The sequence below is a fragment of the Oratosquilla oratoria genome, chromosome 7 (genome assembly GCF_046742065.1).
Source record: "Oratosquilla oratoria isolate Oo_2021 chromosome 7, ASM4674206v1, whole genome shotgun sequence".
NCBI lineage: Eukaryota > Metazoa > Arthropoda > Malacostraca > Stomatopoda > Squillidae > Oratosquilla > Oratosquilla oratoria.
In genome coordinates, this window is record NC_134783.1 from 7,095,327 (window position 1) to 7,122,596 (window position 27,270).

The following is a 27,270-nucleotide window of genomic DNA, read 5'->3' on the forward strand; positions in this document are numbered from 1 at the left end:
CCCCTATCTTCTGTCCTCTCCCATCCTTCCTCAACAGACATTCCTCTCTTTTGTAATACCCCTTTTACCCCATCCATCCATCCATCTCATCCTAGGATGCCCCCTCATATTCACTCCTTCCACCTCTGCCTTCCACACCTCTCTTACTAATCTTTCTTCACTCATTCTTTCCATGTGTCCAAACCATCCCAATACTCTTTCATCAACCCTATCTCCCAACTCCCTTTCCACCCCTGTTCTCCTCCTCTCCTCCTCATTTCTCACTCTATCTAGCCTAGTAACCCCTATCATACTTCTCATACATTTCATCTCAAACACATTCAAACTCCTTCTCTCTTCCTCTCTTATGTTCCATGTTTCTGCCCCATTCAGTGCTGTCGGCACAATCACTCCTTCATATAACCTCTTTTAATATTCTATTTTTACTTTTTCCAAACTCCATTTCTTGATGTTGAAGTTCACTTCCCTCTTTTGGCTCCATTCCCAGACTTTGTTCAGGTCTCTCTGTAGTGATTCACAGTCTTTTTCTGTACTTACTTTCTTAACCACTTCACTACGGGACTTAAATCTCGCGGGCAGCAGCCAATGCCAGCCGTACGACGTGTCGTAATAATACTCGCATCATAAAATATAGTCACCGCTTATATCGATCGTTCTCTCTTTCACCCACGAATTTTGAAAACCACAGAGAATGGGATTCAGGGCACATTTGGGAGAATGTAAAAACATGGGCGACTACAATAAATATAATCAAGACGCCGATATGGCAGCGTCGCGAATCCACTTGCTCCTCATGACGCCTACGTAGGCGGCACTGTATGGAAGGGGTTAAGTAGTTTTGTGTCATCTGGAAGCTCACTGGCTGAGCAGGTTAGGGCGTTGTTATTTGTGGTGAAGGTTGAGGGGATGGTGGTTCTAACCCTGCCACTGGCAAAGTTGAACCAAAGGCATGGTTCATTAAATTCCACGTGAGTGGTTCGAGGTAAAGGTGGGACTTCGTCAAGGATGCGTTATGTCACCCTGGCTGTTCAACTTATACATGGATGGGGTAGTGCAAGAGGTAAATGCAAGAGTAGTGGGTCAGGGATTGGAGATGGTTAAAGAAAATGGGGAAAAGTGGGAGGTGAGCCAGCTGTTGTTTGCGGACGACACTGCACTTGTGGCAGGATCGGAGGAGGGATTGAGGAAGTTGGTGACAGAGTTTGGGAGAGTATGTGATAGAAGAAAGCTAAAGATAAATGTGGGTAAAATAAGGTGATGAGATGTACAAGGGGTGAAAGTGGCAGTAGACTGGAAGTGAGCATTAAGGGAGAGCGACTGGAGGAAGTGGATAGTTTTAGATACTTGGGTGCAAATGTGGCAGGAAAAGGTGGAGGTAGAATGTAGATTGAGAGAAGCGAGTAAATGCCTTGGTGGATTGAAGAGTGTAATGAGGAATAGACATTTGGGAATGGATGCTAAGAGGAGACTGTATGAAGGAGTGATTGTGCCAACAGCACTGTATGGGGCAGAAACATGGAACAATATGAGAGGAAGAGAGAAGGAGTTTGAATGTGTTTGAGATGAGGTGTCTGAGAAGTATGATGGGGATTACTATGCTAGATAGAGTGAGAAATGAGGAGGTGAGGAGGAGAACAGGGGTGGAAAGGGAGTTGGGAGATAGGGTTGATGAAAGAGTATGAGGATGGTTTGGACACATGGAAAGAATGAGTGAAGAAAGACTAGTAAAAGAGGTATGGAAGGCAGATGTGGAGGGAGTGAACATGAGGGGACGTCCTAGGATGAGGTGGATGGATGGGGTGAAGGGGGCTTTGGGGAAGAGGGGAATGTCTGTTGAGGAAGGACGGGAGAGGACAGAAGACGGGTGAATGGAGAATGGTTGTATATGGATGATGTGATGCATGAGGTGGAATGGGTGGGGGGATGGGGGGTGAGGTAGTATGTGTGAGCAAAATTTGACACAGCCCGAAGGGATTTCTCCCCGTCTTCTCCTTTTATGCATAGGGGGACGGAGAGCGGGGTCGCCAATTTAATGAAGCGGCCTTGCTGTGGATGTGCTGTGTCTTGCGACACTGCTTCTGACCCAGGGCAGTGTACAAGGTGCAGGGATGACCCATCATCCAGGAGGTGCTAAGATAAGAGGGAGGGTGGAGGGGTGTGGAGTGTATTCAATGATGGAATGGGTGGGAATGATTTGATGCCTTTTCGTTTTTGGCTACCTCCCTTGTAAGGGGGGGGGAAAAACCTTGGTATATGTGTGTATGTACAAAGTCCTCTTTAAGGGGCACCATTCTAGCCCTCCAATAGCAGGGAGTTTTCGACATTAAACCAAATCCTGATCATTTCAGTTTGATGTATATTTGGCACTTACCTTTTTTTTTTTCTTTTTTTTTTTCCTCTCTCTCCAAGCTTTGTCTCTTCTATGTTTTGCCTTGGTACATTTTTTGTTGTACCAGGATTTAAGTACACCTTTTCCTGTTTTTATGTTGGTACATATATATCTAATCCTACATTGTAGATTTCTTTTAGTATCATCCATTTCTCTTCCACTTTGTTTCTTCATTAACCACTTCACTACGGGACTTAAATCTCGCGGGCAGCAGCCAATGCCAGCCATACGACGTGTCGTAATAATACATACATACATACATATACCAAGGCTTTTTCCCCCTTACAAGGGAGGTAGCCAAAAAGGGAAAGGCATAAAAACACTCCCACCCATTTCATCCCTACATACACTCCACACCCCTCCCACCCTCCCTCTCATCTGAGCACCTCCCGGATGACGGGTCATCCCTGCACCCTGCCCACCGCCCTGGGTCAGAAGCAGTGTCGCAAGACACAGCACATCCACAGCAAGGCCGCTTCATTTAATCGGCGACCCCCCTCTCCATCCCCCCTTGCATATAAGGAGAGGACGGGGAGAAATCCCTTCGGGCTGCGTCAAAATTTACTCACACATACTACCCCACCCCCCACCCCCCTGCCCATTCCTCCTCATGCAATCACAACATCATCCATATACAACCATTCTCCACTCACCTCTGTCTTCCGTCCTCTCCCTTCCTTCCTCAACAGACATTCCCCTCTTCCCCAAAGCCCCCTTCACCCCATCCATCCACCTCATCCTAGGACGTCCCCTCATGTTCACTACCTCCACATCTGCCTTCCATACCTCTTTTACTAGTCTTTCTTCACTCATTCTTTCCATGTGTCCAAACCATCCTAATATTCTTTCATCAACCCTATCTCCCAAATCCTTTTTCACCCCTGTTCTCCTCCTCACCTCCTCATTTCTCACTCTATCCAGCCTAGTAACCCCCACCATACTTCTCAGACACCTCATCTCAAACACATTCAAACTCCTTCTCTCTTCTTCTCTTATGTTCCACGTTTCTGCCCCATACAGTGCTGTTGGCACAATCACTCCTTCATACAGTCTCCTCTTCGCATCCATTCCCAGATGTCTATTCCTCATTACACTCTTTAATCCACCAAGGCATTTACTCGCTTCTCTCAATCTACATTCTACCTCCACCTTCACTCCACCTTTTCCTGCTACACTTGCACCCAAGTATCTAAAACTATCCACTTCCTCCAGTCGCTCTCCCTTAATGTTCACCTCCAGTGTACTGCCACTTTCACCCCTTGTACATCTCATCACCTTACTTTTACCTACATTTATCTTTAGCTTTCTTCTATCACATACTCTTCCAAACTCTGCCACCAGCTTCCTCAATCCCTCCTCTGACCCTGCCACAAGCGCAGTGTCGTTCGCAAACAACAGCTGGCTCACCTCCCTCTTTTCTCCATTTTCTTTAACCATCTCCAATCCCTGACCCACTACCCTAGCATTCACCTCTCGCACCACCCCATCCATGTATAAGTTGAACAGCCAGGGCGACATAACGCATCCTTGACGAAGTCCCACCTTTACCTCAAACCACTCACTCTCTCCATTTCTAATCCATATATATGCCAAAGCTTTTTTCCCCCTTACCAGGGGGGTAGCCAAAAAGGACAAGGCACAAAAACATTCCCACCCATTTCATCCCCGAAAACACTCCACACCCCTCCACCCACCCTCCCATCTTAGCACCTCCTAGATGATGGGTCATCCCTGCACCCTGTCCACTGCCCTGGGTCAGAAGCAGTGTCGCAGGACACAGCACATCCACAGCAAGGCCACTTCATTAACCACTTCACTCCGGACTTAAATCTCGCAGGCAGCAGCCAATGCCAGCCGTACGACGTGTCGTAATAATACTCGCATCATGAAATATAGTCACCGCTTATATCGATCGTTCTCTCTTTCACCCGCGAATTTTGAAAACCACAGAGAATGGGATTCAGGGCACATTTGGAAGAGTGTAAAAACACAGGGGCGACTACAATAAATATAATCAAGACGCCGATATGGCAGCGTCGCGAATCCACTTGCTCCTCATGATGCCTACGTGTGCGGCACCGTATGGAAGGGGTTAAATCGGCGACCCCCCCTCTCTGTCCCCCCATATTAAGGAGAGGACGGGGAGAAATCCCTTCGGGCTGCGTCAAAATTTTTTGCTCACACACACTACCTCACCCCCATTCCCCCGTCCAAACCACCTCATGCATCACAACATTTTCCATATACAACCATTCTCCATTCACCCCTGTCTTCTGTCCTCTCCCGTCCTTCCTCAACCGACATTCCCCTCTTCCCCAACCGACATTCCCCTCTTCCCCAACCGACATTCCCCTCTTCCCCAACCGACATTCCCCTCTTCCCCAACCGACATTCCCCTCTTCCCCAACCGACATTCCCCTCTTCCCCAACCGACATTCCCCTCTTCCCCAACCGACATTCCCCTCTTCCCCAACCGACATTCCCCTCTTCCCCAACCGACATTCCCCTCTTCCCCAACCGACATTCCCCTCTTCCCCAACCGACATTCCCCTCTTCCCCAACCGACATTCCCCTCTTCCCCAACCGACATTCCCCTCTTCCCCAACCGACATTCCCCTCTTCCCCAACCGACATTCCCCTCTTCCCCAACCGACATTCCCCCCCTCTTCCCCAACCGACATTCCCCTCTTCCCCAACCGACATTCCCCTCTTCCCCAAAGCCCCCTTCACCCCATCCATCCATCTCATCCTAGGACGTCCCCTCATGTTCACTCCCTCCACATCTGCCTTCCATACCTCCTTTACTAGTCTTTCTTCACTCATTTTTTCCATTTGTCCAAACCATCCTAATACTCTTTCATCCACCCTATCTCCCAGCTCCCTTTCCACCCCTGTTCTCCTCTCACTTCCTCATTTCTCACTCTATCTAGCCTAGTAACCCCCATCATACTTCTCAGACACTTCATCTCAAACACATTCAAGTTCCTTCTCTCTTCCTCTCTGTTCCATGTTTCTGCTCCATACAGTGCTGTTGGCACAATCACTCCTTCATACAGTCTCCACTTAGCATCCATTCACAGATTCCTATTCCTCATTACACTTTTTAAACCACCAAGGCATTTACTCGCTTCTCTCAATCTACATTCTATCTCCACCTTCACTCCACCCTTTCCTGCCACATTTGCACCCAGTTGCTCTCCCTTAATGCTCACTTCCAGATTACTGCCACTTTCACCCCTTGTACATCTCATCACCTTACTTTTACCCACATTTATCTTCAGCTTTCTTCTATCACACACACTCCCAAACTCTGTCACCAGCTTCCTCAATCCCTCCTCCGATCCTGCCACAAGCGCAGTGTCGTCCGCAAACATCAGCTGGCTCACCTCCAACTTTTCTCCATTTTCCTTAACCATCTCCAATCCCTGACCCACTACCCTTGCATTCACCTCTCGCACCACCCCATTCATGTATAAGTTGAACAGCCAGGGTGACATAACGCATCCCTGACGAAGTCCCACCTTTACCTCAAACCACTCACTCTCTCCATTTCTAATCCTGACGCAAGCTCTACTACTCTCATAAAATTTCTTGACAGCTCCGAGAAGCTTTCCTCCTATCCCGTATATCCGCATAACCTCCCACAGTGCCTTTCTGTCTACCCTGTCGTAAGCCTTTTCCAGATCCATAAAGGCCCAGAAAACATCCTTCCCCTTACCTATAGCTTTCTCACATATGTCTTACCACAAAAACCTGATCTACACAACCTCTACCTGTCCTAAACCCACACTGTTCCTCACCAATTACTCCCTCTCTTCCTCTCCTAATCCTCTCAATCAAGATCCTCCCATAAGCCTTCCCAACTACACTTAACAAGCTAATCCCTCTGAAACTACTCCATTCACACTTGTCCCCCTTTCCCTTGTAAAGTGGAACTATACACGCACTCCTCCAGTCCTCTGGCGCACTACCTTCTCTCCAGCAAACATTAAATAACCTCACCAACCAGTCCACCATCACTATACCTCCTTTTTTAAGACATTCTGCATGGCATCCATCCAGACCAGGTGCCTTACCTGCTTTCATCATCTTGACTGCTGCCTTACCTGCTTTCATCATCTTGACTGCTGCCTTACCTGCTTTCATCATCTTGACTGCTGCCTTCACTTCATCCTTCCTTATTTCTCCTCCATTTTCCTCACTCATCACTCTCATTTTCTTAGCATTTCCCACTGCAGCTATCTTTCCCTCCCTATCCTCCTTCACATTAAGCAACTCCCTAAAATATTCTGCCCATCTTCCCCCTACTGCCTTCTCCTCCATTATCATCTCTCCATTTGCACCTTTTACCTTTTCTTCCCCACTTGATTCGCCTCCTCTTCCTCTCTTTATTTCTTTCCAAAACATCTTTTTATTACTTTCAAAATTTTCTGTCATACTCTTACCCCATTTCACATCTGCTCTCCTCTTTGCCTCCTTTACCTTTTTCTTTACTTCTCTTTTCTTTTCCCTGTACGCCTCATATGACTCCCTCGTCCTACTTTGTAACCAATCTGTGAAAGCTCACTTCTTCTCTTCTACAACCTTCTTCATTTCCTCATCCCACCATTCACTACCCTTCCTTCTATTTCCTCCTGACCTTCTTGTTCCACACACCATCCTTGCACACTTTGTGACTCTTTCCTTGAACCATCCCCATTCCTCCTCCACACCTACCTCCACTCTATCCTTCACTCCCTCCCACTCCTCCTTCAGCTTCCTCTTGTACTCCTCCTTTTCCTCTTCGTTTAGAGAGTTCACTCTAAGCACCTCCCTACCTTTTGTCCCTTTCCTCTTTCTCCATCTGTCCTCCACTCTCAACTTACCTTCCACCAGAAAATGATCTGATATTCCCCCACCCTCTCCCCTTAGCACATGTACATCTCTAACTCTTCCTATCATAATCCTATTTACCACTACATAGTCCATTAAAGCTCTATCTACCACCTTTCCCTCCACCACCCTCTCCCATGTGTACTTATGCTTGACTTTCTTCCAAAACACTGTATTTGCTATCATCAACTCTCTTTCTAGACACATTTCCACCATCAACTCTCCACTACGATTCTTTCCTGGAACTCCACATTTCCCAACCACTCCATCAATTGGCTCCTTTCCTACCCTAGCATTAAGGTCTCCCAGTACTATTACATTTACACGTCTCCCTAAACCCTCTATGCACTCATTTAAATCTATCCAAAAGGCCTCCCTTTCTTCTACATTCTTCTCACTGCCAGGCCCATATGCACTTACAAAAACCTACATCTCCTTTCCCAGTTTCACCTTCATCCACATTCTCCTTGAGGAAACCTCCTTCCACTCCACTACACGTTTACCTATCTCTTCACTTAGTAGTATAGCCACCCCTTCCCTCCCTCGCCCTCTCTTCACTCCTAATAACCTCCCACTTACACTCCCAAACCTACAATCGCCCTTCCCTTTCAGCTTAGTTTCACTCAAAGCCAACACATCCATCTTTCTTCTCACAAGAAATAATACTCGCATCATAAAATATAGTCACGGCTTATATCGATCGTTCTCTCTTTCACCCGTGAATTTTGAAAACCACAGAGAATGGGATTAAGAGCAGATTAGGGAGAATGTAAAAACACGGGCGACTACAATAAATATAATCAAGACGCCGATATGGCAGCATCGCGAATCCACTTGCTCCTCATGACGCCTACGTGTGCGGCACCGTATGGAAGGGGTTAAAGAAGTTTTCCCAATTCACTTTTTGAAAGAATTTTCTGAGTTTTTCAAAATTTGTTTTGTTGTACATTAGTCTTCCTTTTCTGTGTTTCTTATTTCTTCCCAAATAGATTTCCTCTTTTAGTTTGAACGTGATTAGTATGTGGTCACTTTTCCCAATTAGTGTCTTCTATTCCATTTTATCCACAATTTCTGGCTCACTCCGACATAAATATCAAGTCTAGTCTCGACGGTACTTCATTATTTCTTTATCTGTTATTTTCTTTTACCCATTGAGTCCTTGTGTAGTCAACAGTCATGTCCAGTAGTATATTTCCCCAAAGGTCCTCTCCACCTCTCACTCTCATCTCCCAACATGTATCTTTCAGTATTTCATATAATGCATGTTTTGTGTCTTCTCACTCTGTCCAAGAATATGTTTTTGGGGGCACAAATTTTCTACTTTTCATGTCACTATTTTCAGCTTTTATCATAATCAATTCCACATTATTTCCATCTGTTATCTTTGTCACATTTAAGCTTTTCTTAGTCAAAAACATGATTCCTCCACCCGGTTTCTCCTCTCTATTTTTGATCCAATGATTATATAAACCTTGTCCAACAGTGTTTGGTGGTAGGACCTTTTGATTTCATCTCCACAATTCCCATTATATCTGGTTTCTCTTTTGCCAGATAGTCGTTTAAATCATTTAGCCCTGAAATCATGCCATCTATGTTGGTATACATTGTTTTTAATTTTTTCCATTTTCCTCCTTTTTTATTTCCTGTATTATATATATATATATATATATATATACAAGCAAGCACATCACTGTGATACAAAAATGCAATATAACAACAGGAGAAGGGAAACTTGTAGACAGTAAGTACTTTTGTATCTTCAGACTAAATGAGATAGATAGTTGTGATTAAATGTAGCATGTAGCAACCATGGGGGGGGGGGGAGACAATACAATGGGGGAATGGGGGAGGACCTTACCTCTATCGACCTAACCAACACATAAGTTTCAATGGTGACCAAAATGTTTCCGCCAGATTGAACCTTGTGTGTTGGTCAGGTCAATAGAGGTAAGGTCATCCCCCCTTCCTGCATTTTATTGTCTCCCCCCCCCCCTATGGTTGCTATCTGATACTTACATTTAAACACAACTCTGTATCTCATTTAGTCTGAAGATGTAATATACGAAAGTACTTACTGTCTACAAGTTTCCCTTCTCCTGTGGTTATTTTGCATATATATATATATATATATATATATATATATATATATATATATATATATAATGTGTGTATGTGTGTGTGTGTGTGCGTGTGTGCTATTTTCTCGGCTTCATGTCCAGTACTCTCTCAAAAAAAAAAAAAAAAAATCTTTTTGGTCTCTGTTCTCTTGTTTTTTCATTTGCTTCATTTCTTAGTTTTTCCCTCTTTTCTCGTTGCTCTTTTTTATATCCATATATTTTTGTACTTTTCTCTTTTTGCCAACTTTGCTGTTTTTGTTAGTACTTCTTCCACTATCATTTGAGACCTTAGTTTAATTTTTGGTGGTCTATATTTTCTTTAGAGTATAGTCCCATTCTGTGCACATCCGCTATTTCTTTTTCCATTACATGTCCCTCCTCTTGTATCTTTTTCAGAATTTCCTTTGCCATTTCTTTCTCCCTTTTTTCTCTTAAGTATCTAGCTACATTGTGTTTTTCTTTAATACCATAAAGCACTGTATGGGGCAGAAACATGGAACATTAAGAGAGGAAAAGAGGAGGAGTTTGAATCTATTTTTACCTAGTTGTATCTTACAGGAAGGAGAGCTATGCTTGTGGTGTCCTGTCTTTGTATCTCGCAGTGTCTAGTTTGCTCTTAAATTCGTGTATAGTTTTTACACATGCTATTGTTTTGTCCAGTTTGTTCCAGACGGCTACTGCTCTGTGTGGATTTTTTTTTTGTCTCTTCTATAACTGTCCTTTTTGAGTTTCATGTTCCCTTGTTTTCTCTTATCCCAATTTAGTAAGTCCTCTCTTTCAAGGACTTCCATACATTTTATTATTCCGTAGATGGTCAGCATGTCTCATCTTTTCTTTGTTCCAAAGCTGGTAAATTCAGTTTTGACAATCTCTCCTGATATGACAGGTTTGAAAGTGTTGGGACCATCTTCGTCATTGCTCTCTGGATTCATTATTTTTTTTTTTTATATTCTTTTTGGTACTAGGTGACCATAGTGTTGCAGCATACTCCAGTTTAGGCCTTGTTAGTGTGACTGTGTATATATATATATATATATATATATATATATATATATATATATATATATATATATATATACTTTAACCATTTCTTTGTCCAAATAGGTAAAAACCACCTTTATTGATCTTAGCAAGTTGTAGGATTCCCTAACAATTTTGTTTATCTGTTTATCAGGGGCCATGTTATTGATGATGATTACTCCCAGGTCTTTTTCTTTGGTTGATGTATATATATATATATATATATATATATATATATATATATATATATATATATATCTTTTTTCCATCTTTCCCAAGCTTATCTCTTCTATCTTTTGCCTCACTGCATCTTCTGTTGAATCAACACTTAACCTCTTCAGTATGGGCCAAAATCTCGCAGGCAACATTAGCTGCCAGACGTACGATGTGTCGTAATAATATTCGCATCATAAAATATAGTCACCGCTTATATCGATCGTTCTCTCTTTCACCCGTGAATTTTGATAACCATAGAAAATGTGATGAAGACAGTTTAGAGAGTACGTCATTACGCAGGGGCAACTACAATAAATATAATCAAGATGCCGATATGGCAGCCTCGCATATCCACTTGCTCCTCATGCCGCCTATGTATGCGGCACCGTATGGAAGGGGTTAATATATAAATCTTAACTGCTTCTGTCTTGGTGTGTATTTATCCACTCCATTACAGTAAGTCCTTGTTATATGGTACATATGCGTTCCTGAAAACCTTACCGCAAATTGGAATTACCGTATACCGAATCCCATTATAACATGTGATAATAGGATATGGCAGACTTGCCTTCTCCCTGCTCTTTCCTCTTGAAAACACGAGCGGATACCGTATCTGTGAATTTTTCTTACTGTAAATAGAATTGAGGGTAGTAATTACCAAATACCCTAACTGTGAATTTACTGGATAAAGAATTACTGTATAAGGAGGACTCGCTGTATAAATTTCCATCAAAACCATCCATTTCTCATCCACTTGTGTCTTCATTGTAGAATTTATCCCAATTTGCATTTTGAAATAATTTCTTTCCCAAAGTCAGTTTTGTGTTATATCAGTCTTCCTTTTCTGTATTTCTCAATTCTCTCTAGATATGTAATTCCTTCTTTAGTTAAAATTCTATTAATATGTGGTCACTCTACCACCAAGTAATTCCACTTGGATTGCAAGAGGCGAGAAGAAAGGGACGGGGATTGGGACTAGGCATCCTTCTCCTTGTAGCCCCACAGGGGACATAACTAAAAAAAAAAAGCAAAGGCATAAGAGGATCTGGGAGTTTTCCGACCAGCACCCTAAGGTTTGGGTCTTTTAATGTGCGTGGATGTGGTACAGATGAGAGTAAAAGGGAAGAGATAGGTAGTATGTTTGTGAGAAGAAAGATAGATGTGTTGGCTTTGAGTGAAACTAAGCTGAAAGGGAAGGGCGAGTGTAAGTGGGAGGTTATCAGGAGTGAAGAGAGGGCGAGGGAGGGAAGGGGTGGCTATACTAGTAAGTGAAGAGATTGGTAAACATGTAGTGGAGTGGAAGGAGGTTTCCTCAAGGAGAATGTGGATGAAGGTGAAACTGGGAAAGGAGATGTGGGTTTTTGTAAGTGCATATGGACCTGGCAGTGAGAAGAGCGTAGAAGAAAGGGAGGCTTTTTGGATAGATTTAAATGAGTGCATAGAGGATTTAGGGAGAAATATCAATGTAATAGTACTGGGAGACCTTAATGCTAGGGTAGGAAATGATCCAATTGATGGAGTGGTTGGGAAATGTGGAGTTCCAGGAAAGAATCGTAGTGGAGAGTTGATGGTGGAAATGTGTCTAGAAAGAGAGTTGATGATAGCAAATACAGTGTTTCGGAAGAAAGTCAAGCATAAGTACACATGGGAGAGGGTGGTGGAGGGAAGGGTGGTAGATAGAGCGTTAATGGACTATATAGTGGTAAATAGGATTATGATGGGAAGAGTTAAGGATGTACATGTGCTAAGGGGAGAGGTTGGGGGAATATCAGATCATTTTTTGGTGGAAGGTAAGTTGAGAGTGGAGGCTAGATGGAGGAAGAGGAAAGGGACAAAAGGTAGGGAGGTGCTTAGAGTGAACTCTTTAAATGAAAAGGAAAAGGAGAAGGAGTACAAGAAGAAGTTGAAGGAGGAGTGGGAGGGAGTGAAGGATAGAGTAGAGCTGGGTATGGAGGAGGAATGGGGATAGTTCAAGGAGGAAGTCGCAAAGTGTGCAAAGATGGTGTGGAACAAGAAGGACAGGAGGAAATAGAAGAAAGGGTAGTGAATGGTGGGATGAGGAAACAAAGAAGGTTGTAGAAGAGAAGAAGTGAGCTTTCACAGATTGGTTACAAAATAGGACGAGGGAGTCATATGAGAGGTGCAAAGAAAAGAAAAGAGAAGTAAAGCAAAGGTAAAGGAGGCAAAGAGGAGAGCAGATGTGAAATGGGGTAAGAGTATGACAGAAATTTTTGAAAGTAATAAAAAGATGTTTTGGAAAGAAATTAAGAGAGGAAGAGGAGACGAATCAAGTAACGAAGAAAAGGTGAAAGGTACAGATGGAGAGATGATAATGGAAGAGAAGGCAGTAAGGGGAAGATGGGCAGAATATTTTAGGGAGTTGCTAAATGTGAAGGAGGATAGGGAGGGAAAGATAGCTGCAGTGGGAAATGCTAAAAAAATGAGAGTGATGAGTGAGGAAAATGGAAGAGAAATAAGGAAGGATGAAGTGAAGGCAGTTGTTATGATGAAAGCAGGTAAGGCACCTGGTCTCGATGGATGCCATGCAGAATGTATAAAAAAAAGGAGGTACAGTGATGGTGGACTGGCTGGTGAGGTTATTTAATGTTTGCTGGAGAGAAGGTAGAGTGCCGGAGGACTGGAGGAGTGCCTGTATAGTTGCACTTTACAAGGGAAAAGGGGACAAGTGTGAATGTAGTAGTTTCAGAGGGATTAGCTTGTTAAGTGTAGTTGGGAAGGCTTATGGGAGGATCTTGATTGGGAGGATTAGAAGAGGAACAGAGGGAGTAATTGGTGAGGAACATACATACATATACCAAGGCTTTTTCCCCCTTACTAGGGAGGTAGCCAAAAAGGAAAAGGCATAAAATCATTCCCACCCATTCCATCCCTGAAAATACTCCACACCCCTCCACCCTCCCTCCCATCTTAGCACCTCCTAGATGATGGGTCATCCCTGTACCTTGTCCACTGCCCTGGGTCAGAAGCAGTGTCACAAGACACAGCACATCCACAGCAAGGCTGCTTCATTAAATCGGCGACCCCCCCCTCTCCGTCCCCCCATATAAAGGAGAGGACGGGGAGAAATCCCTTCGGGCTGCGTCAAAATTTTACTCACACACACTACCTCACCCCCCATCCCCCCGTCCATTCCACCTCATGCATCACAACATCTTCCACATACAACCATTCTCCATTCACCCCTGTCTTCTGTCCTCTCCCGTCCTTCCTCAACAGACATTCCCCTCTTCCCGAAAGCCCCCTTCACCCCATCCATCCATTTCATCCTAGGACGTCCCCTCATGTGCACTCCCTCCACATCTGCCTTCCATACCTCCTTTACGAGTCATTCTTCACTCATTCTTTCCATGTGTCCAAACCATCCTAATATTCTTTCATCAACCCTACTCCCAACTCCCTTTCCACCCCTGTTCTCCTCACCTCCTCATTTCTCACTCTATCTAGCCTAGTAACCCCCATCATACTTCTCGCACCTCATCTCAAACACATTCAAACTCCTTCTCTCTTCCTCTCTTATGTTCCATGTTTCTGCTCCATACAGTGCTGTTGGCACAATCACTCCTTCATATAGTCTCCTCTTAGCATCCATTCCCAAATTTCTATTCCTCATTACACTTTTTAATCCACCAAAGCATTTACTCGCTTCTCTCAATCTACATTCTACCTCCACCTTTACTCCACCTTTTCCTGCCACATTTGCACCCAAGTATCTAAAACTATCCACTTCCTCCAGTTGCTCTCCCTTAATGCTCACTTCCAGACTACTGCCACTTTCACCCCTTGTACATGTCATCACCTTACTTTTACCCACATTTATCTTTAGCTTTCTAATATCACACACTCTCTCAAACTCTGCCACCAACTTCCTCAATCCCTCCTCCGATCCTGCCACAAGCGCAGTGTCGTCCGCAAACAACAGCTGGCTCACCTCCCACTTTTCCCCATTTTCTTTAACCATCTCCAATCCCTGACCCACTACCCTTGCATTTACCTCTCGCACTACCCCATCCATGTATAAGTTGAACAGCCAGGGCGACATAACGCATCCTTGACGAAGTCCCACCTTTACCTCAAACCACTCACTCTCTCCATTTCTAATCCTGACACAAGCTCTACTACTCAAATAAAAACTCTTGACAGCTCCTAGAAGCTTTCCTCCTATCCCATATATCTGCATAACCTCCCACAGTGCCTTTCTGTCTACCCTATCGTAAGCCTTTTCCAGATCCACAAAGGCCCAAAAAAACATCCTTCCCCTTTCCTATAGCTTTCTCACATGTCTTACCACAAAAATCTGATCTACACAGCCTCTACCAGTCCTAAATCCACACTGTTCCTCACCAATTACTCCCTCTGTTCCTCTCCTAATCCTCTCAATCAAGATCCTCCCATAAGCCTTCCCAACTACACTTAACAAGCTAATCCCTCTGAAACTACTACATTCACACTTGTTCCCCTTTCCCTTGTAAAGTGGAACTATACAAGCACTCCTCCAGTCCTCCGCAGCACCCTCTCTCCACTCTCTCTCTACCCTCACCATAAACCCTCTCTCAGCAAATTAATAACCTCACACCGGTCCACCATCACTATACCTTTTTTTAGACATTCTGCATGGCATCCATCCAGACCAGGTGCCTTACCTGCTTTCATCATCTTAACTGCCTTCACTTCATCCTTCCTTATTTCTCCTCCATTTTCCTCACTCATCACTCTCATTTTCTTCGCATTTCCCACTGCAGCTATCATTCCCTCCCAATCCTCCTTCACATTAAGCAACTCCCTAAAATATTCAGCCCATCTTCCCCATACTGCCTTCTCCTCCATTATCATCTCTCCATCTGCACCTTTTACCTTCTTCTCTACTTGATTCGCCAGTTTGGATTTAGGACTGGTAGAGGTTGTGTAGATCAGATTTTTGTGGTAAGACAGATATGTGAGAAAGCTATAGGAAAGGGGAAGGATGTTTTTTTGGCTTTTATGGACCTGGAAAAGGCTTATGACAGGGTAGACAGAAAGGCACTGTGGGAGGTTTTGTGGATATACGGGATAGGAGGAAAACTTCTAGGAGCTATCAAGAGTTTTTATGAGAGTAGTAGAGCTTGTGTCAGGATTAGAAATGGAGAGAGTGAGTGGTTCGAGGTAAAGGTGGGACTTCGTCAAGGATGCATTATGTCTGTTATGGCTGTTCAACTTATACATGGATGGGGTAGTGCGAGAGGTAAATGCAAGGGTAGTGGGTCAGGGATTGGAGATGGTTAAAGAAAATGGAGAAAAGTGGGAGGTGAGCCAGCTGTTGTTTGCTGACGACACTGCGCTTGTGGCAGGATCGGAGGAGGGATTGAGGAAGTTGGTGACAGAGTTTGGGAGAGTATGTGATAGATGAAAGCTAAAGATAAATGTGGGTAAAAGTAAGGTGATAAGATGTACAAGGGTTGAAGTGGCAGTAATCTGGAAGTGAGCATTAAGGGAGAGTGACTGGAGGAAGTGGATAGTTTTAGATACTTGGGTGCAAATGTGGCAGGAAAAGGTAGTGAAGGTGGAGGTAGAATGTAGATTGTGAGAATCGAGTAAATGCCTTGGTGGATTAAAAAGTGTAATGAGGAATAGACATTTGGGAATGGATGCTAAGAGGAGACTATATGAAGGAGTGATTGTGCCAACAGCACTGTATGGAGCAGAAACATGGAACATAAGAGAGGAAGAGAGAAGGAGTTTGAATGTGTTTGAGATGAGGTGTCTGAGAAGTATGATGGGGGTTACTAGGCTAGATAGAGTGAAAAATGAGGAGATGAGGAGGAGAACAGGGGTGGAAAGGGAGTTGGGAGATAGAGTTGATGAAAGAGTATTAGGATGGTTTGGACACATGGAAAGAATGAGTGAAGAAAGACTAGTAAAAGAGGTATGGAAGGCAGATGTGGAGGGAGTGAACATGAGGGGACGTCCTAGGATGAGGTGGATGGATGGGGTGAAGGGGGCTTTGGGGAAGAGGGGAATGTCTGTTGAGGAAGGACGGGAGAGGACAGAAGACGGGTGAATGGAGAATGGTTGTATATGGATGATGATGTAATGCATGAGGTGGAATGGGCAGGGAGGTGGGGGTGAGGTTGTATGTGTGAGCAAATTTTGACGCAGTCCAAAGGGATTTCTCCCCGTCATCTCCTTTATGCATGGGGGGACGGAGAGGGGGGGTTGCCGATTTAATGAAGCGGCCTTGCTGTGGATGTGCTGTGTCTTGTGACACTGCCTCTGACCCAGGGCAGTGGACAAGGTGCAGGGATGACCCGTCATCCAGGAGGTGCTAAGATGAGAAGGAGGGTGGAGGGGTGTGGAGTGTATTCAGGGATGGAATAGGTGGGAATGATTTTATGCCTTTTCCTTTTTGTCTACCTCCCTTGTAAGGGGGAAAAAGCCTTGGTATATGTATGTATGCACTCTTCCCAAATGATGTCTCTTATTCAATTTTATCCTAGTTGTATTTTACAGGAAGAGAGCTATGCTCATAGGATAGGGGTTACTAGGCTAGATAGAGTGAGAAATGAGGTGAGGAGGAGAACGGGGATGGAAAGGGAGTTGGGAGATAGGGTTGATGAAAGAGTATTAGGATGGTTTGGACACATGGAAAGAATGAGTGAAGAAAAACTAGTAAAAGGTGTGGAAGGAGTGAACATGAGGGGTAAATGGGGCTTTGGGAAAAAGGGGAATGTTTATTGAGGAAAGATGGGAGAGGACAGAAGATAGGGGTAAATGGAGAATGGTTGTATATGGATGATGTGATCCATGAGGTGGAATAGGTGGGAGATGGGGGATGAGGTAGTATGTGTGAGAAAAATTTGATGCAGCCTGAAGGGATTTCTCCGTGTCTTCTCCTTTTCTGCATGAAGGGACGGAGAGGGGGGGTCACTGATTTAATGAAGTGGCCTTGCTGTGGATGTGCTGTGACTTGCGACACTGCTTTTGATCCAGGGCAGTGGACAAAATGCAGGGATGACCCATCATCCAGGAGGTGCCAAGATAAGGAGTGTGATTGGAATGGAATGGGTGGGAGTGGTTTTTATGCCTTTGTTTTTTGGCTACCATCTTTATAAGGGGGGGGAAAAAAGCCTTTGGTATATGTATGTAGTAAATTGAATGTTTCTCTGACTGTTCTATTGATATGTTTGTCTGGTGCCATGTCATTGCTAATAGTTACTCCTAGGTCCCTTTCCAAGTTTACTTTTTTAACTTTGTACTAATTTTATATTGTCTCGATATTCTATTTTTGCTTTTTCCAAATTCCATTATACTACATTTCTTGATGTTGAAATTCACTTCCCAATTTTGACTCCATTCCCAGACTTTGTCCAGGTGTTTTTGTAGTGATTTACAGTCTTCCTCTGTACTTACTGTTCTTAGTAGTTTAGCATCATCTGCAAAGAAGTTTGTATAACATTCCACATCTTCATCCATGTCATTTATATATATGGCAAAAATTATCGGAGCCAATACAGAAGCTTGTGGGACTCCACTTATCATTTCTTCATGGGTCGAGTTCTTGTATCCAAGTACCACCTTCATTTTTCTCCCATTCAAGAAATCTTTCATCCATTCCAATAACTTTCCTTGTACTCCACCTATTTCAGTTTTTCTTAGTAACTTTTTGTGTGGTATTTTCTCAAATGCATAAATATAAGAAGGCACAATCTGCCCATCCGTTCCTTTCTTGTATTATTTCTATTAGTCTCGAGTAAAAGCAAATCAATTTTGTGGCACATGACCTTCTGTATTAACCTAGATATATGGGAAGAGAGATATGCTTGTGGTGACTCGTCTTTGTATCTCTCTGCATCAAATTTTTTCTTAAAATTTTGAATAGTGTTTGCACACACTGTTTCATTGTCTAATTTGTTCCAAGTATCTAACACTCTGTGTGGGAAGCTGTTTGGTGGGAAGCTGTTCCTTTTCAGATCTCTTCTGTAACTATCCTTTTTTAGTTTTTTTTCGTGCCCTCTTGTTTTACCATTATCCCATATTAACAAGTCATTCTTATCTAAGACTTCCATTCCTTTCATTATTCTATAGATAGTCAGCAAGTCTCCTCTTTCCCTTCTTTGTTCCAAAGTTGGTCATTCTAGTTTGGACAGTCTTTGCTCATATGTCAGTTCGGAAAGAGTTGGTGCTAGTTTTGTTGTTGCTCTTTGTATTCTTTCTAATTTTTATATATTTTTGGTACTGGGTGTCCATAGTGTTTCTGCGTACTCAAGTTTTGGTCTTATTAGTGTAGTTAATTTTTTTTTTATCATTTCCTCATCCAAATAAGCAAATGCCACTTTAATTGACCTCAATAAATTGTGGGTTTCTCTGAATATTTTTATCAATATGCTTATCCGGTGTCATGTCCTTGCTAATCATCACTCCAAGATCTTTCTCAGAGTTTACTTTTTTTTTCGAGTTCAGGTGCTTGAGCGTTGATGGATTATGTAGTGGTAAATAGGACTATAATAGGAAGAGTTAAGAACGTACATGTGCTAAGGGGAGAGGGTGGGGGAATATCAGATCATTTTTTGGTTTAAGGTAAGTTGAGAGTGGAGGATAGATGGAGAAAGAGGAAAGGGACAAAAGGTAGGGAGGTGCTTAGAGAAGTCTTTAAATGAAAAGGAAAAGGAGGAGTACAAGAAGCTGAAGGAGGAGTGGGAGGGAGTGAAGGATAGAGTAGAGCTAGGTGTGGAGGAGGAATGGGGATGGTTCAAGGAGGGAGTCACAAAGTGTGCAAAGATGGTGTGTGGAACAAGAAGGACAGGAGGAAATAGAAGGAAGGGTAGTGAATGGTGGGATGAGGAAACAAAGAAGGTTATAGAAGAGAAGAAGCGAGCTTTCACAGATTGGTTACAAAATAGGATGAGGGAGTCATATGAGAGGTACAAAGAAAAGAAAAGAGAATTAAAGCAAAAGGTAAAGGAGGCAAAGAGGAGAGCAGATGTGAAATGGGGTAAGAGTATGACAGAAATTTTTGAAAGTAATAAAAAGATGTTTTGGAAAGAAATTAAGAGAGGAAGAGGAGGCGAATCAAGTAGAGAAGAAAAGGTAAAAGGTGCAGATGGAGAGATGATAATGGAAGAGAAGGCAGTAAGGGGAAGATGGGTAGAATATTTTAGGGAGTTGCTAAATGTGAAGGAGGATAGGGAGGGAAAGATAGTTGCAGTGGGAAATGCTAAGAAAATGAGAGTGATGAGTGAGGAAAATGGAGGAGAAATAAGGATGAAGTGAAGGCAGTTGTTAAGATGATGAAAGCAGGTAAGGCACCTGGTCTGAATGGATGCCATGCAGAATGTCTTAAAAAAGGAGGTACAGTGATGGTGGACTGGCTGATGAGGTTATTTAATGTTTGCTGGAGAGAGGGTAGAGTGCCGGAGGACTGGAGGAGTGCCTGTATAGTTCCACTTTACAAGGGAAAAGGGGACAAGTGTGAATGTAGTAGTTTCAGAGGGATTAGCTTGTTAAGTGTAGTTGGGAAGGCTTATGGGAGGATCTTGATTGAGAGGATTAGGAGAGGAAGAGAGGGAGTAATTGGTGAGGAACAGTGTGGATTTAGGACGGGTAGAGGTTGTGTAGATCAGATCTTTGTGGTAAGACAAATATGTGAGAAAGCTATAGGAAAGGGGAAGGATGTTTTTGGGCTTTTATGGATATGGAAATGGCTTACGATAGGGTAGACAGAAAGGCACTGTGGGAGGTTATGCAGATATATGGGATTGGAGGAAAGCTTCTAGGAGCTGTCAAGAGTTTATATGAGAGTAGTAGAGCTTGTGTCAGGATTAGAAATGGAGAGAGTGAGTGGTTCGAGGTAAAGGTGGGACAAGGATGTGTTATGTTGCCCTGGCTGTTCAACTTGTACATGGATGGGGTAGTGCGAGAGTTAAATGCAAGTGTAGTGGGTCAGGGATTGGAGATGGTTAAAGGAAATGGAGAAAAGTGGGAGGTGAGCCAGCTGTTGTTTGCTGACGACACTGCGCTTGTGGCAGGATCGGAGGAGGGACTGAGGAAGTTGGTGATCGAGTTTGGGATAGTGTGTGATAGAAGAAAGCTGAAGATAAATGTGGGTAAAAGTAAGGTGATGAGATGTACAAGGGGTGAAAGTGGCAGTAGACTGGAAGTGAGCATTAAGGGAGAGTGACTGGAGGAAGTGGATAGTTTTAGATACTTGGGTGCAAATGTGGCAGGAAAAGGTGGAGTGAAGGTGGAGGTAGAATGTAGATTGAGAGAAGCGAGTAAATGCCTTGGTGGATTGAAGAGTGTAATGAGGAATAGACATTTGGGAATGGATGCTAAGAGGAGACTGTATGAAGGAGTGATTGTGCCAACAGCACTGTATGGGGCAGAAACATGGAACATAAGAGAGGAAGAGAGAAGGAGTTTGAATGTGTTTGAGATGAGGTGTCTGAGAAGTATGATTGGGGTTACTAGGCTAGATAGAGTGAGAAATGAGGAGATGAGAAGAACGGGGGTGGAAAGGGAGTTGGGAGATAGGGTTGATGAAAGAGTATCAGGATGGTTTGGACACATGGAAAGAATGAGTGAAGAAAGACTAGTAAAAGAGGTATGGAAGGCAGATGTGGAGGGAGTGAACATGAGGGGATCTCCTAGGATGAGGTGTATGGATGGGGTGAAGGGGGCTTTGGGGAAGAGGGGGATGTCTGTTGAGGAAGGACGGGAGAGGACAGAAGACGGGTGAATGGAGAATGGTTGTATATGGATGATGATGTGATGCATGAGGTGGAATGGGTGGAGGGATGGGGGTGAGGTATGTGTTAGCAAAAGTTGACGCAGCCCGAAGGGATTTCTCCCCGTCTTCTCCTTTTATGCATTGGGTGGACGGAGAGGGGGGTCGCCGATTTAATGAAGCAGCCTTGCTGTGGATGTGCTGTGTCTTGCGACACTGCTTCTGACCCAGGGCAGTGGACAAGGTGCAGGGATGACCTGTCATCCAGGAGGTGCTAAGATGAGAGGGAGGGTGGAGGGGTGTAGTGTATTCAGGGATGGAATGGGTGGGAATGATTTGATGCCTTTTCCTTTTTGTCTACCTCCCTTGTAAGGGGGAAAAAAGCCTTGGTATATGTATGTAGGTGCTTGAGAAGTATGGTAGGGGTTACTAGGCTGGATAGAGTGAGAAACGAGATGAGAAGGAGAACAGTGGTTGAAAGGGAGTTGGGAGATAGGGTTAATGAAAGAGTATTGGGATGGTTTGGACACATGGAAAGAATGAGTGAAGAAAGATTAGTAAAAGAAGCATGGAAAGCAGAAGTAGGAGTGAAAATGAGGGGGCAACCAAGGGTGATATGGATGGCTGGGGTAAAAGGGGTATTGGGAAGGATAGAAGATAGAAAATAGGGGTGAATGGAGAATGGTTGTGTATGAATGATGCTGTAATGCATGAAAGGGAGTGGGTAGGGGATTGGGGTGAGAGTGTGTGTGAAAAAATAAATTGATGCAGCCCAAAGGGATTTTTCAGTCTCCTTTTCTGCATGAAGTGATGGAGAGTGGGAAGGGGGTCGCTGATTTAATGAAGCGGCCTTGCTGTGGATGTGCTGTCTTGCGACACTGTTTCATACCCAGGGCAGTGGGGGAGATGCAGGGATGACCCATCATCCAGGAGGAGCCAAGATGAGAGGGAGGGATGGGAGTGGAATATATGGGGATAGAATGTGTGGGAGTGGATTTTATGCCTTTGTTTTTTGGCTGCCTTTTTATAAAGGGGAAAAAGACTTTGATATATGTGTTTATATATATATGTATTAAGAATACTTTAAAATCTACATTTGACATTAGTGCCAAGATGGGAGGGAGGAGGGTGGAGGAGAGTGGAATATATAGGAAATGGAATGGGTGGGAGTAGTTTCTATGCCTTATTCTTTTTGGCTACCCCCAATGTGTAGGGGGAAAGGCCTTTGGTATATGTATGTATGGCAATTTTTGAGACTAGTTTTACAGAGATTGTACAGAAGGTACTATATAGAGTGGAGATTTTAAATACAAGAGGCAGAAAAGCCCCTCTTTTTGTCTCTTGCTTTCTATTGTTTGCTTTCTTTCACTTTCTCTCCTTTCTCTTGCTGTCCCTCTTTCACTCTCCTGCTCTCGCTCTCCCTCTCCCTCTCTCACTCTCCCTCTCTATCTCTCCCCCTTGCTCTCCCTTTCCCTCTCCCTCTCTCATTCTCTCTCTCTTGCTTTCTCTCATTTTCTGCCCCCCCCCTTTCTCTCTCTCTCTCTCTCTATCTCCCCTCCCTCCCTCCCCTCTTTCTCCCTCACTCTTACCCTCTCTCTCTCTCTTACTCTCTCTTACCCTCTCTCTCTCTCTCTCTCTCTCTCTCTCTCTCTCTCTCTCTCTCTCTCTCTCTCTCTCACCCTCTCTCTCTCTCCCTCTCTCCCTCTCTCCCCCCCATGTCTGTTTCACTAAAAAGATAATGATAATTGTTGCATTGCAGTTCATAAATTAACTGATTGTAGGGCAGAAAAGCTGCAACCCCACAGTGGGTGGGTGGGAGTAAGTAGTCATCAGGTCCGGCCCTCTCATAGATCTCTCTGGGAAAGAAAACTTTGGGCTGTTTTCTGTGTTATCTTAGTATTGGGCTGTTTGTATCATCTGTTGAAAGTTGTAGCAGGAGGGAGCAGTCCATTGGCAGCCACTTGGGGGCTATGCATCTTCTCCATATTAAAGCTTGTGGCAATAGCTGATATTATTACATACATATACCAATGGTCATTTCTCCCTCACAAGGGAGGTATCCAAAAAACATACATATACCAAGGCTTTTTCCCCCTTACAAGGGAGGTAGCCAAAAAGGAAAAGGCATAAAATCATTCCCACCCATTCCATCCCTGATTACACTACACACCCCTCCACCCCCCCTCTCATCTTAGCACCTCCCGGACGACGGGCCATCCCTGCACCCTGTCCACTGCCCTGGGTCAGAAGCAGTGTTGCAAGGCACAACACATCCACAGCAAGGCCGCTTCATTAAATCGGCGACCCCCCTTCTCCGTCCCCCCATGCATAAAAGGAGAAGACGGGGAGAAATCCCTTCGGGCTGCGTCAAATTTTGCTCACACATACTACCTCACCCCCCATCCCCCCCGCCCATTCCACCTCATGCATCACAACATCATCCATATACAACCATTCTCCATTCTCCACTCCCACCCATTTCATCCCCACATACTCCACTCCCATCCACCCTCCCTCCTTCTTATCTTTGCTCCTCCTAGATAACAGGTCATCCCTGCATCTCACCCACTGCCCTGGGTCAGAAGCAATGTAGCAAGACACAGAACTTCCATAGCAAAGCCACTTCATTTAATCGGTGACCCCCCCCCCCTCCCCTCCATCCCCTCGTACAGAAAAAGAGGAGACTGGGAGACATCCCTTCAGGCTGCATCACACTTACTCCCTCACTCTCCCAGTTCCCACCCACTCCCTTCCATGCATTACAGCTTCATCCATACAACCATTCTCCACTCACCCCTATCTTCTGTATTCTCTCTTCCTCAACAGACATTCCCCTCTTTCCCAGTGCCCCTTTTACCCCATCCATCCATCTCATCCTTAGTCACCACCTCATGTTCACTCCTTCCACTTCTGCCCTCAACACCTCTTTTACTAATCTTTCTTCACTTGTTCTTTCCATGTGTCCAAACCATCCCAATACTCTTTCATCAACCCCATCTCCCAACTCCACCTGCTCCCCCCACCCTCTCCACCTCTCACTCCATCCAGCCCAACAACCTCCACCACAAGGGAACACCAAATACGCAGAAGATACTGAAATGGCGGAAGTTATGTGCAGACTTTTTAAAGTTGGTTTTCACTGTAGAAAAAATACAACAACAGGTTGAAGGGAACCCCCACCCCCCATGAAGGAAATGATAATAATGTGGAGTGAAATAATGGATCAAATAATGAACCTTAATGTCAGAAAATCACATGGCCCAGATGGAATAGCAAATTGAATATTAAAGGAATGTAATGAACTACATACATATAGCAAAGGCTTTTTTCCCCCTTATAAGGGAGGTAGCCAAAAAATAAAGGCATAAAAACCACTCCCACCCATTCCACCCCATCACACTCCACTCCCCTCCACCCTCTTCCCTCCCTCTTATCTTGGCACCTCCTGGATGATGGGTCATTCAGGAGGTGTGCCCTAACCCCTCTTCCCATCCCCCACCCACTCACTTTCATGCATCACACCATCATCTATGCACAATAATTCTCTACTCACCCCTATCTTCTGTCTTCTCCCTTCCTTTCTGAACTTTGTTATACTGCAACTATCCCTCATTTATGCTGTCTCCCCACTCTTAATACTGTCCTGTATCACATCTCTGAATATACACTTCTTTTTTCGTTGAATTCTGTGGTAGGAGAGAATACTGCCAATGAATGTTCCCACTTAGTCGTTAAAAGTAACAAAAATGGGATGGGGATAGGACTAGGCATCCTACTCTGTAGCCCCAAAGGGGGGGACTGGAGAGCTAAGAACTAGTCTATAATAAGGAATGTAAGAGTATGTGATGACATGCTTCCACATGTACAAGAGGCTTGGGAACTAATTTGTAAGACATTGTTCATTCATTTTTTTCTACAAATAAGCAAAAGATAATTTTGTAGATAGGCCTATTTATTCCTGTATGATTGTAAATGTTTTATTTTTATCTTACAGCTTCCCATGAAGGAATATGTAGAAGTTGGGGAGACCATGATCTCACTCTTGCTGAAGTTACATTCTAAACTTTCTGGAAAAAATAATTCATATAGACCAGATTTTGAAGACACCAGTGACTCAAGAATTGGGGATGGTCCATTTTTCATAGCTAAAGTACTTAATAAACTGGGAAGGAAAGACAAGAGTGTTGGTCATTGTATTACACATACACTTCAGAGGCTATATCCTCAGCTAGAAGAGGACAGAGCTTGTTCAAATGAAGAGGAACTTAAAGCAAAAGAAGAAAAAAGAAAGAAAGCCAAAGAAAGACAAAGAAAAGTCATGGCAGAGTTTGCCTTCCGTCAGAAACAGTTTATGGAGCAAAATATGGTTGATGAGGAAGATACAGACCCAAGTGGCAATGTGATGGAGGTAGAGGAAGAAATGGTGGAGAGGCACAAAGAGTATGATTGTGTCATTTGCAACCAATCAATACCTTCTACCCCAGAAAGACCTGTTGGGCTTGTTGTACTAGTGCAGGTTAGTGTGTTTTTGAGATTCCTAAGAGGTCCTGCCTCTCCAGGTTTACAGTTTTAGATTAGGTGCTAAAAAGGTATTGCTTCCCAAAGTGAACTGTATGAAATGGTGGTTACAAAAATTTTCAGGCAACAAGTGTTGTAGGTCACAGAACCACATCAAAGGAGCCCCTCTTTGTTCCAACAAATGATGCTGAAAGAAATAGGTTAAAGCTGCATCGTCGTACTTTAGGACAGTATATGGAAGAGAGGGCAGATACCTTCAACAGATATTTTGATGTAGTAAGTTTCACTAGTGTTTTGGTACAAGGTGTATGATAAACGAGTTGTTGAATATGTATATATTAAGATTAATGATTATGTATACATAAGTTGTTTATAAAGCTGGCAAAAAGGAATTTTATCACTTTTCATGACTTTCTTTGATGCCAAAGGGCTTCAAGCTTTTGTCAAACATAAATAGAAGCATCGATTGCTTTACAGAATTCGTGGTTGTTGAGTATGAACATAGGTTGGGAAGGTGGTGTTCATGTGCAGACATGTGGGCATCATTTACATCTGGACTGCCACAAGTCTTACCTAGCATCACTGCGTTCTCAGCTTAGACAGAACAATAACCTTAATGTTGAAAAGTAAGTTAAAGGTGCACATGTGTCTTGTCAGTTCTCACATATTCTAAATGTAATTGTGCAAGACCTTGAATCTATGGTTGATGGCTTTAATGCTCATATTAGGTATATAATTTTTTTTATATGCTTCATGGTACAAATAGTTAGAGGTGTAATAACAGTGCATAAGGTCTGAGGATTGCTATTTCTGTACTGATAGAAATTCACTTGCAATTTATCCAGTAAGAAGAAAGTACAAGATTATCATGCATTCTGAAAACAAAACTTGTGTGCTCACATGTTTGACATAGTGACCATGAGATTTCATGGGTTTATTTATGTCGCCAATCCAACTTTTCCATTCACTTACTCTACCTTTTACTGTCGCTCATATCAGGTATCTTCCATGGATATCTGTTCTTGTTCAGTCTCATAATCTAACCAAATTTACCTCTGGTCAGTTTCTCCCCCTACTCTCTCCATTTCAGTTCCCTTCTCTCCTCCCCCCTCTCTCCCCCCTCTCTCCCCCCTCTCTCCCCTTCTCTACTCCCCCTCTCTCCCCTTCTCTTCTCCCCCTCTCTCCTTCCTTCTCTCTCTCCTTCCTTCTCTCTCCCCTTCCTTCTCTCTCTCTCTCTCTCTCTCTCTCTCCTTCCCTCCCTCTCTTTCTCTCTTCTTCCCTCTCTTTCTCTCTTCCTCTCTTCTTCCCTCTCTCTCGCTCTTGCTCTCTTTCTTCCCTCCCTCTCTTTCTCTTCTTCCCTCCCTCTCTTTCTCTTCTTCCCTCCCTTTTTCGTTCTCTCTTCTTCCCTTCCTCTCTCTTCT

General features: G+C 43.7%; 1 protein-coding gene across 1 annotated transcript in view; it reads left to right on the plus strand.

The window, feature by feature from the left end:
* Ubr3 (Ubr3 ubiquitin ligase) overlaps positions 1-27,270 on the plus strand; it is a 296,891-nt gene that overhangs the window by 202,739 nt on the left and 66,882 nt on the right. Inside the window, exons 23-25 of the mRNA XM_076187774.1 lie at positions 25,326-25,847; positions 25,973-26,125; positions 26,327-26,475. Coding sequence (XP_076043889.1) covers positions 25,326-25,847; positions 25,973-26,125; positions 26,327-26,475 — 824 coding nt within the window. The remainder of the gene's footprint in view (positions 1-25,325; positions 25,848-25,972; positions 26,126-26,326; positions 26,476-27,270) is intronic.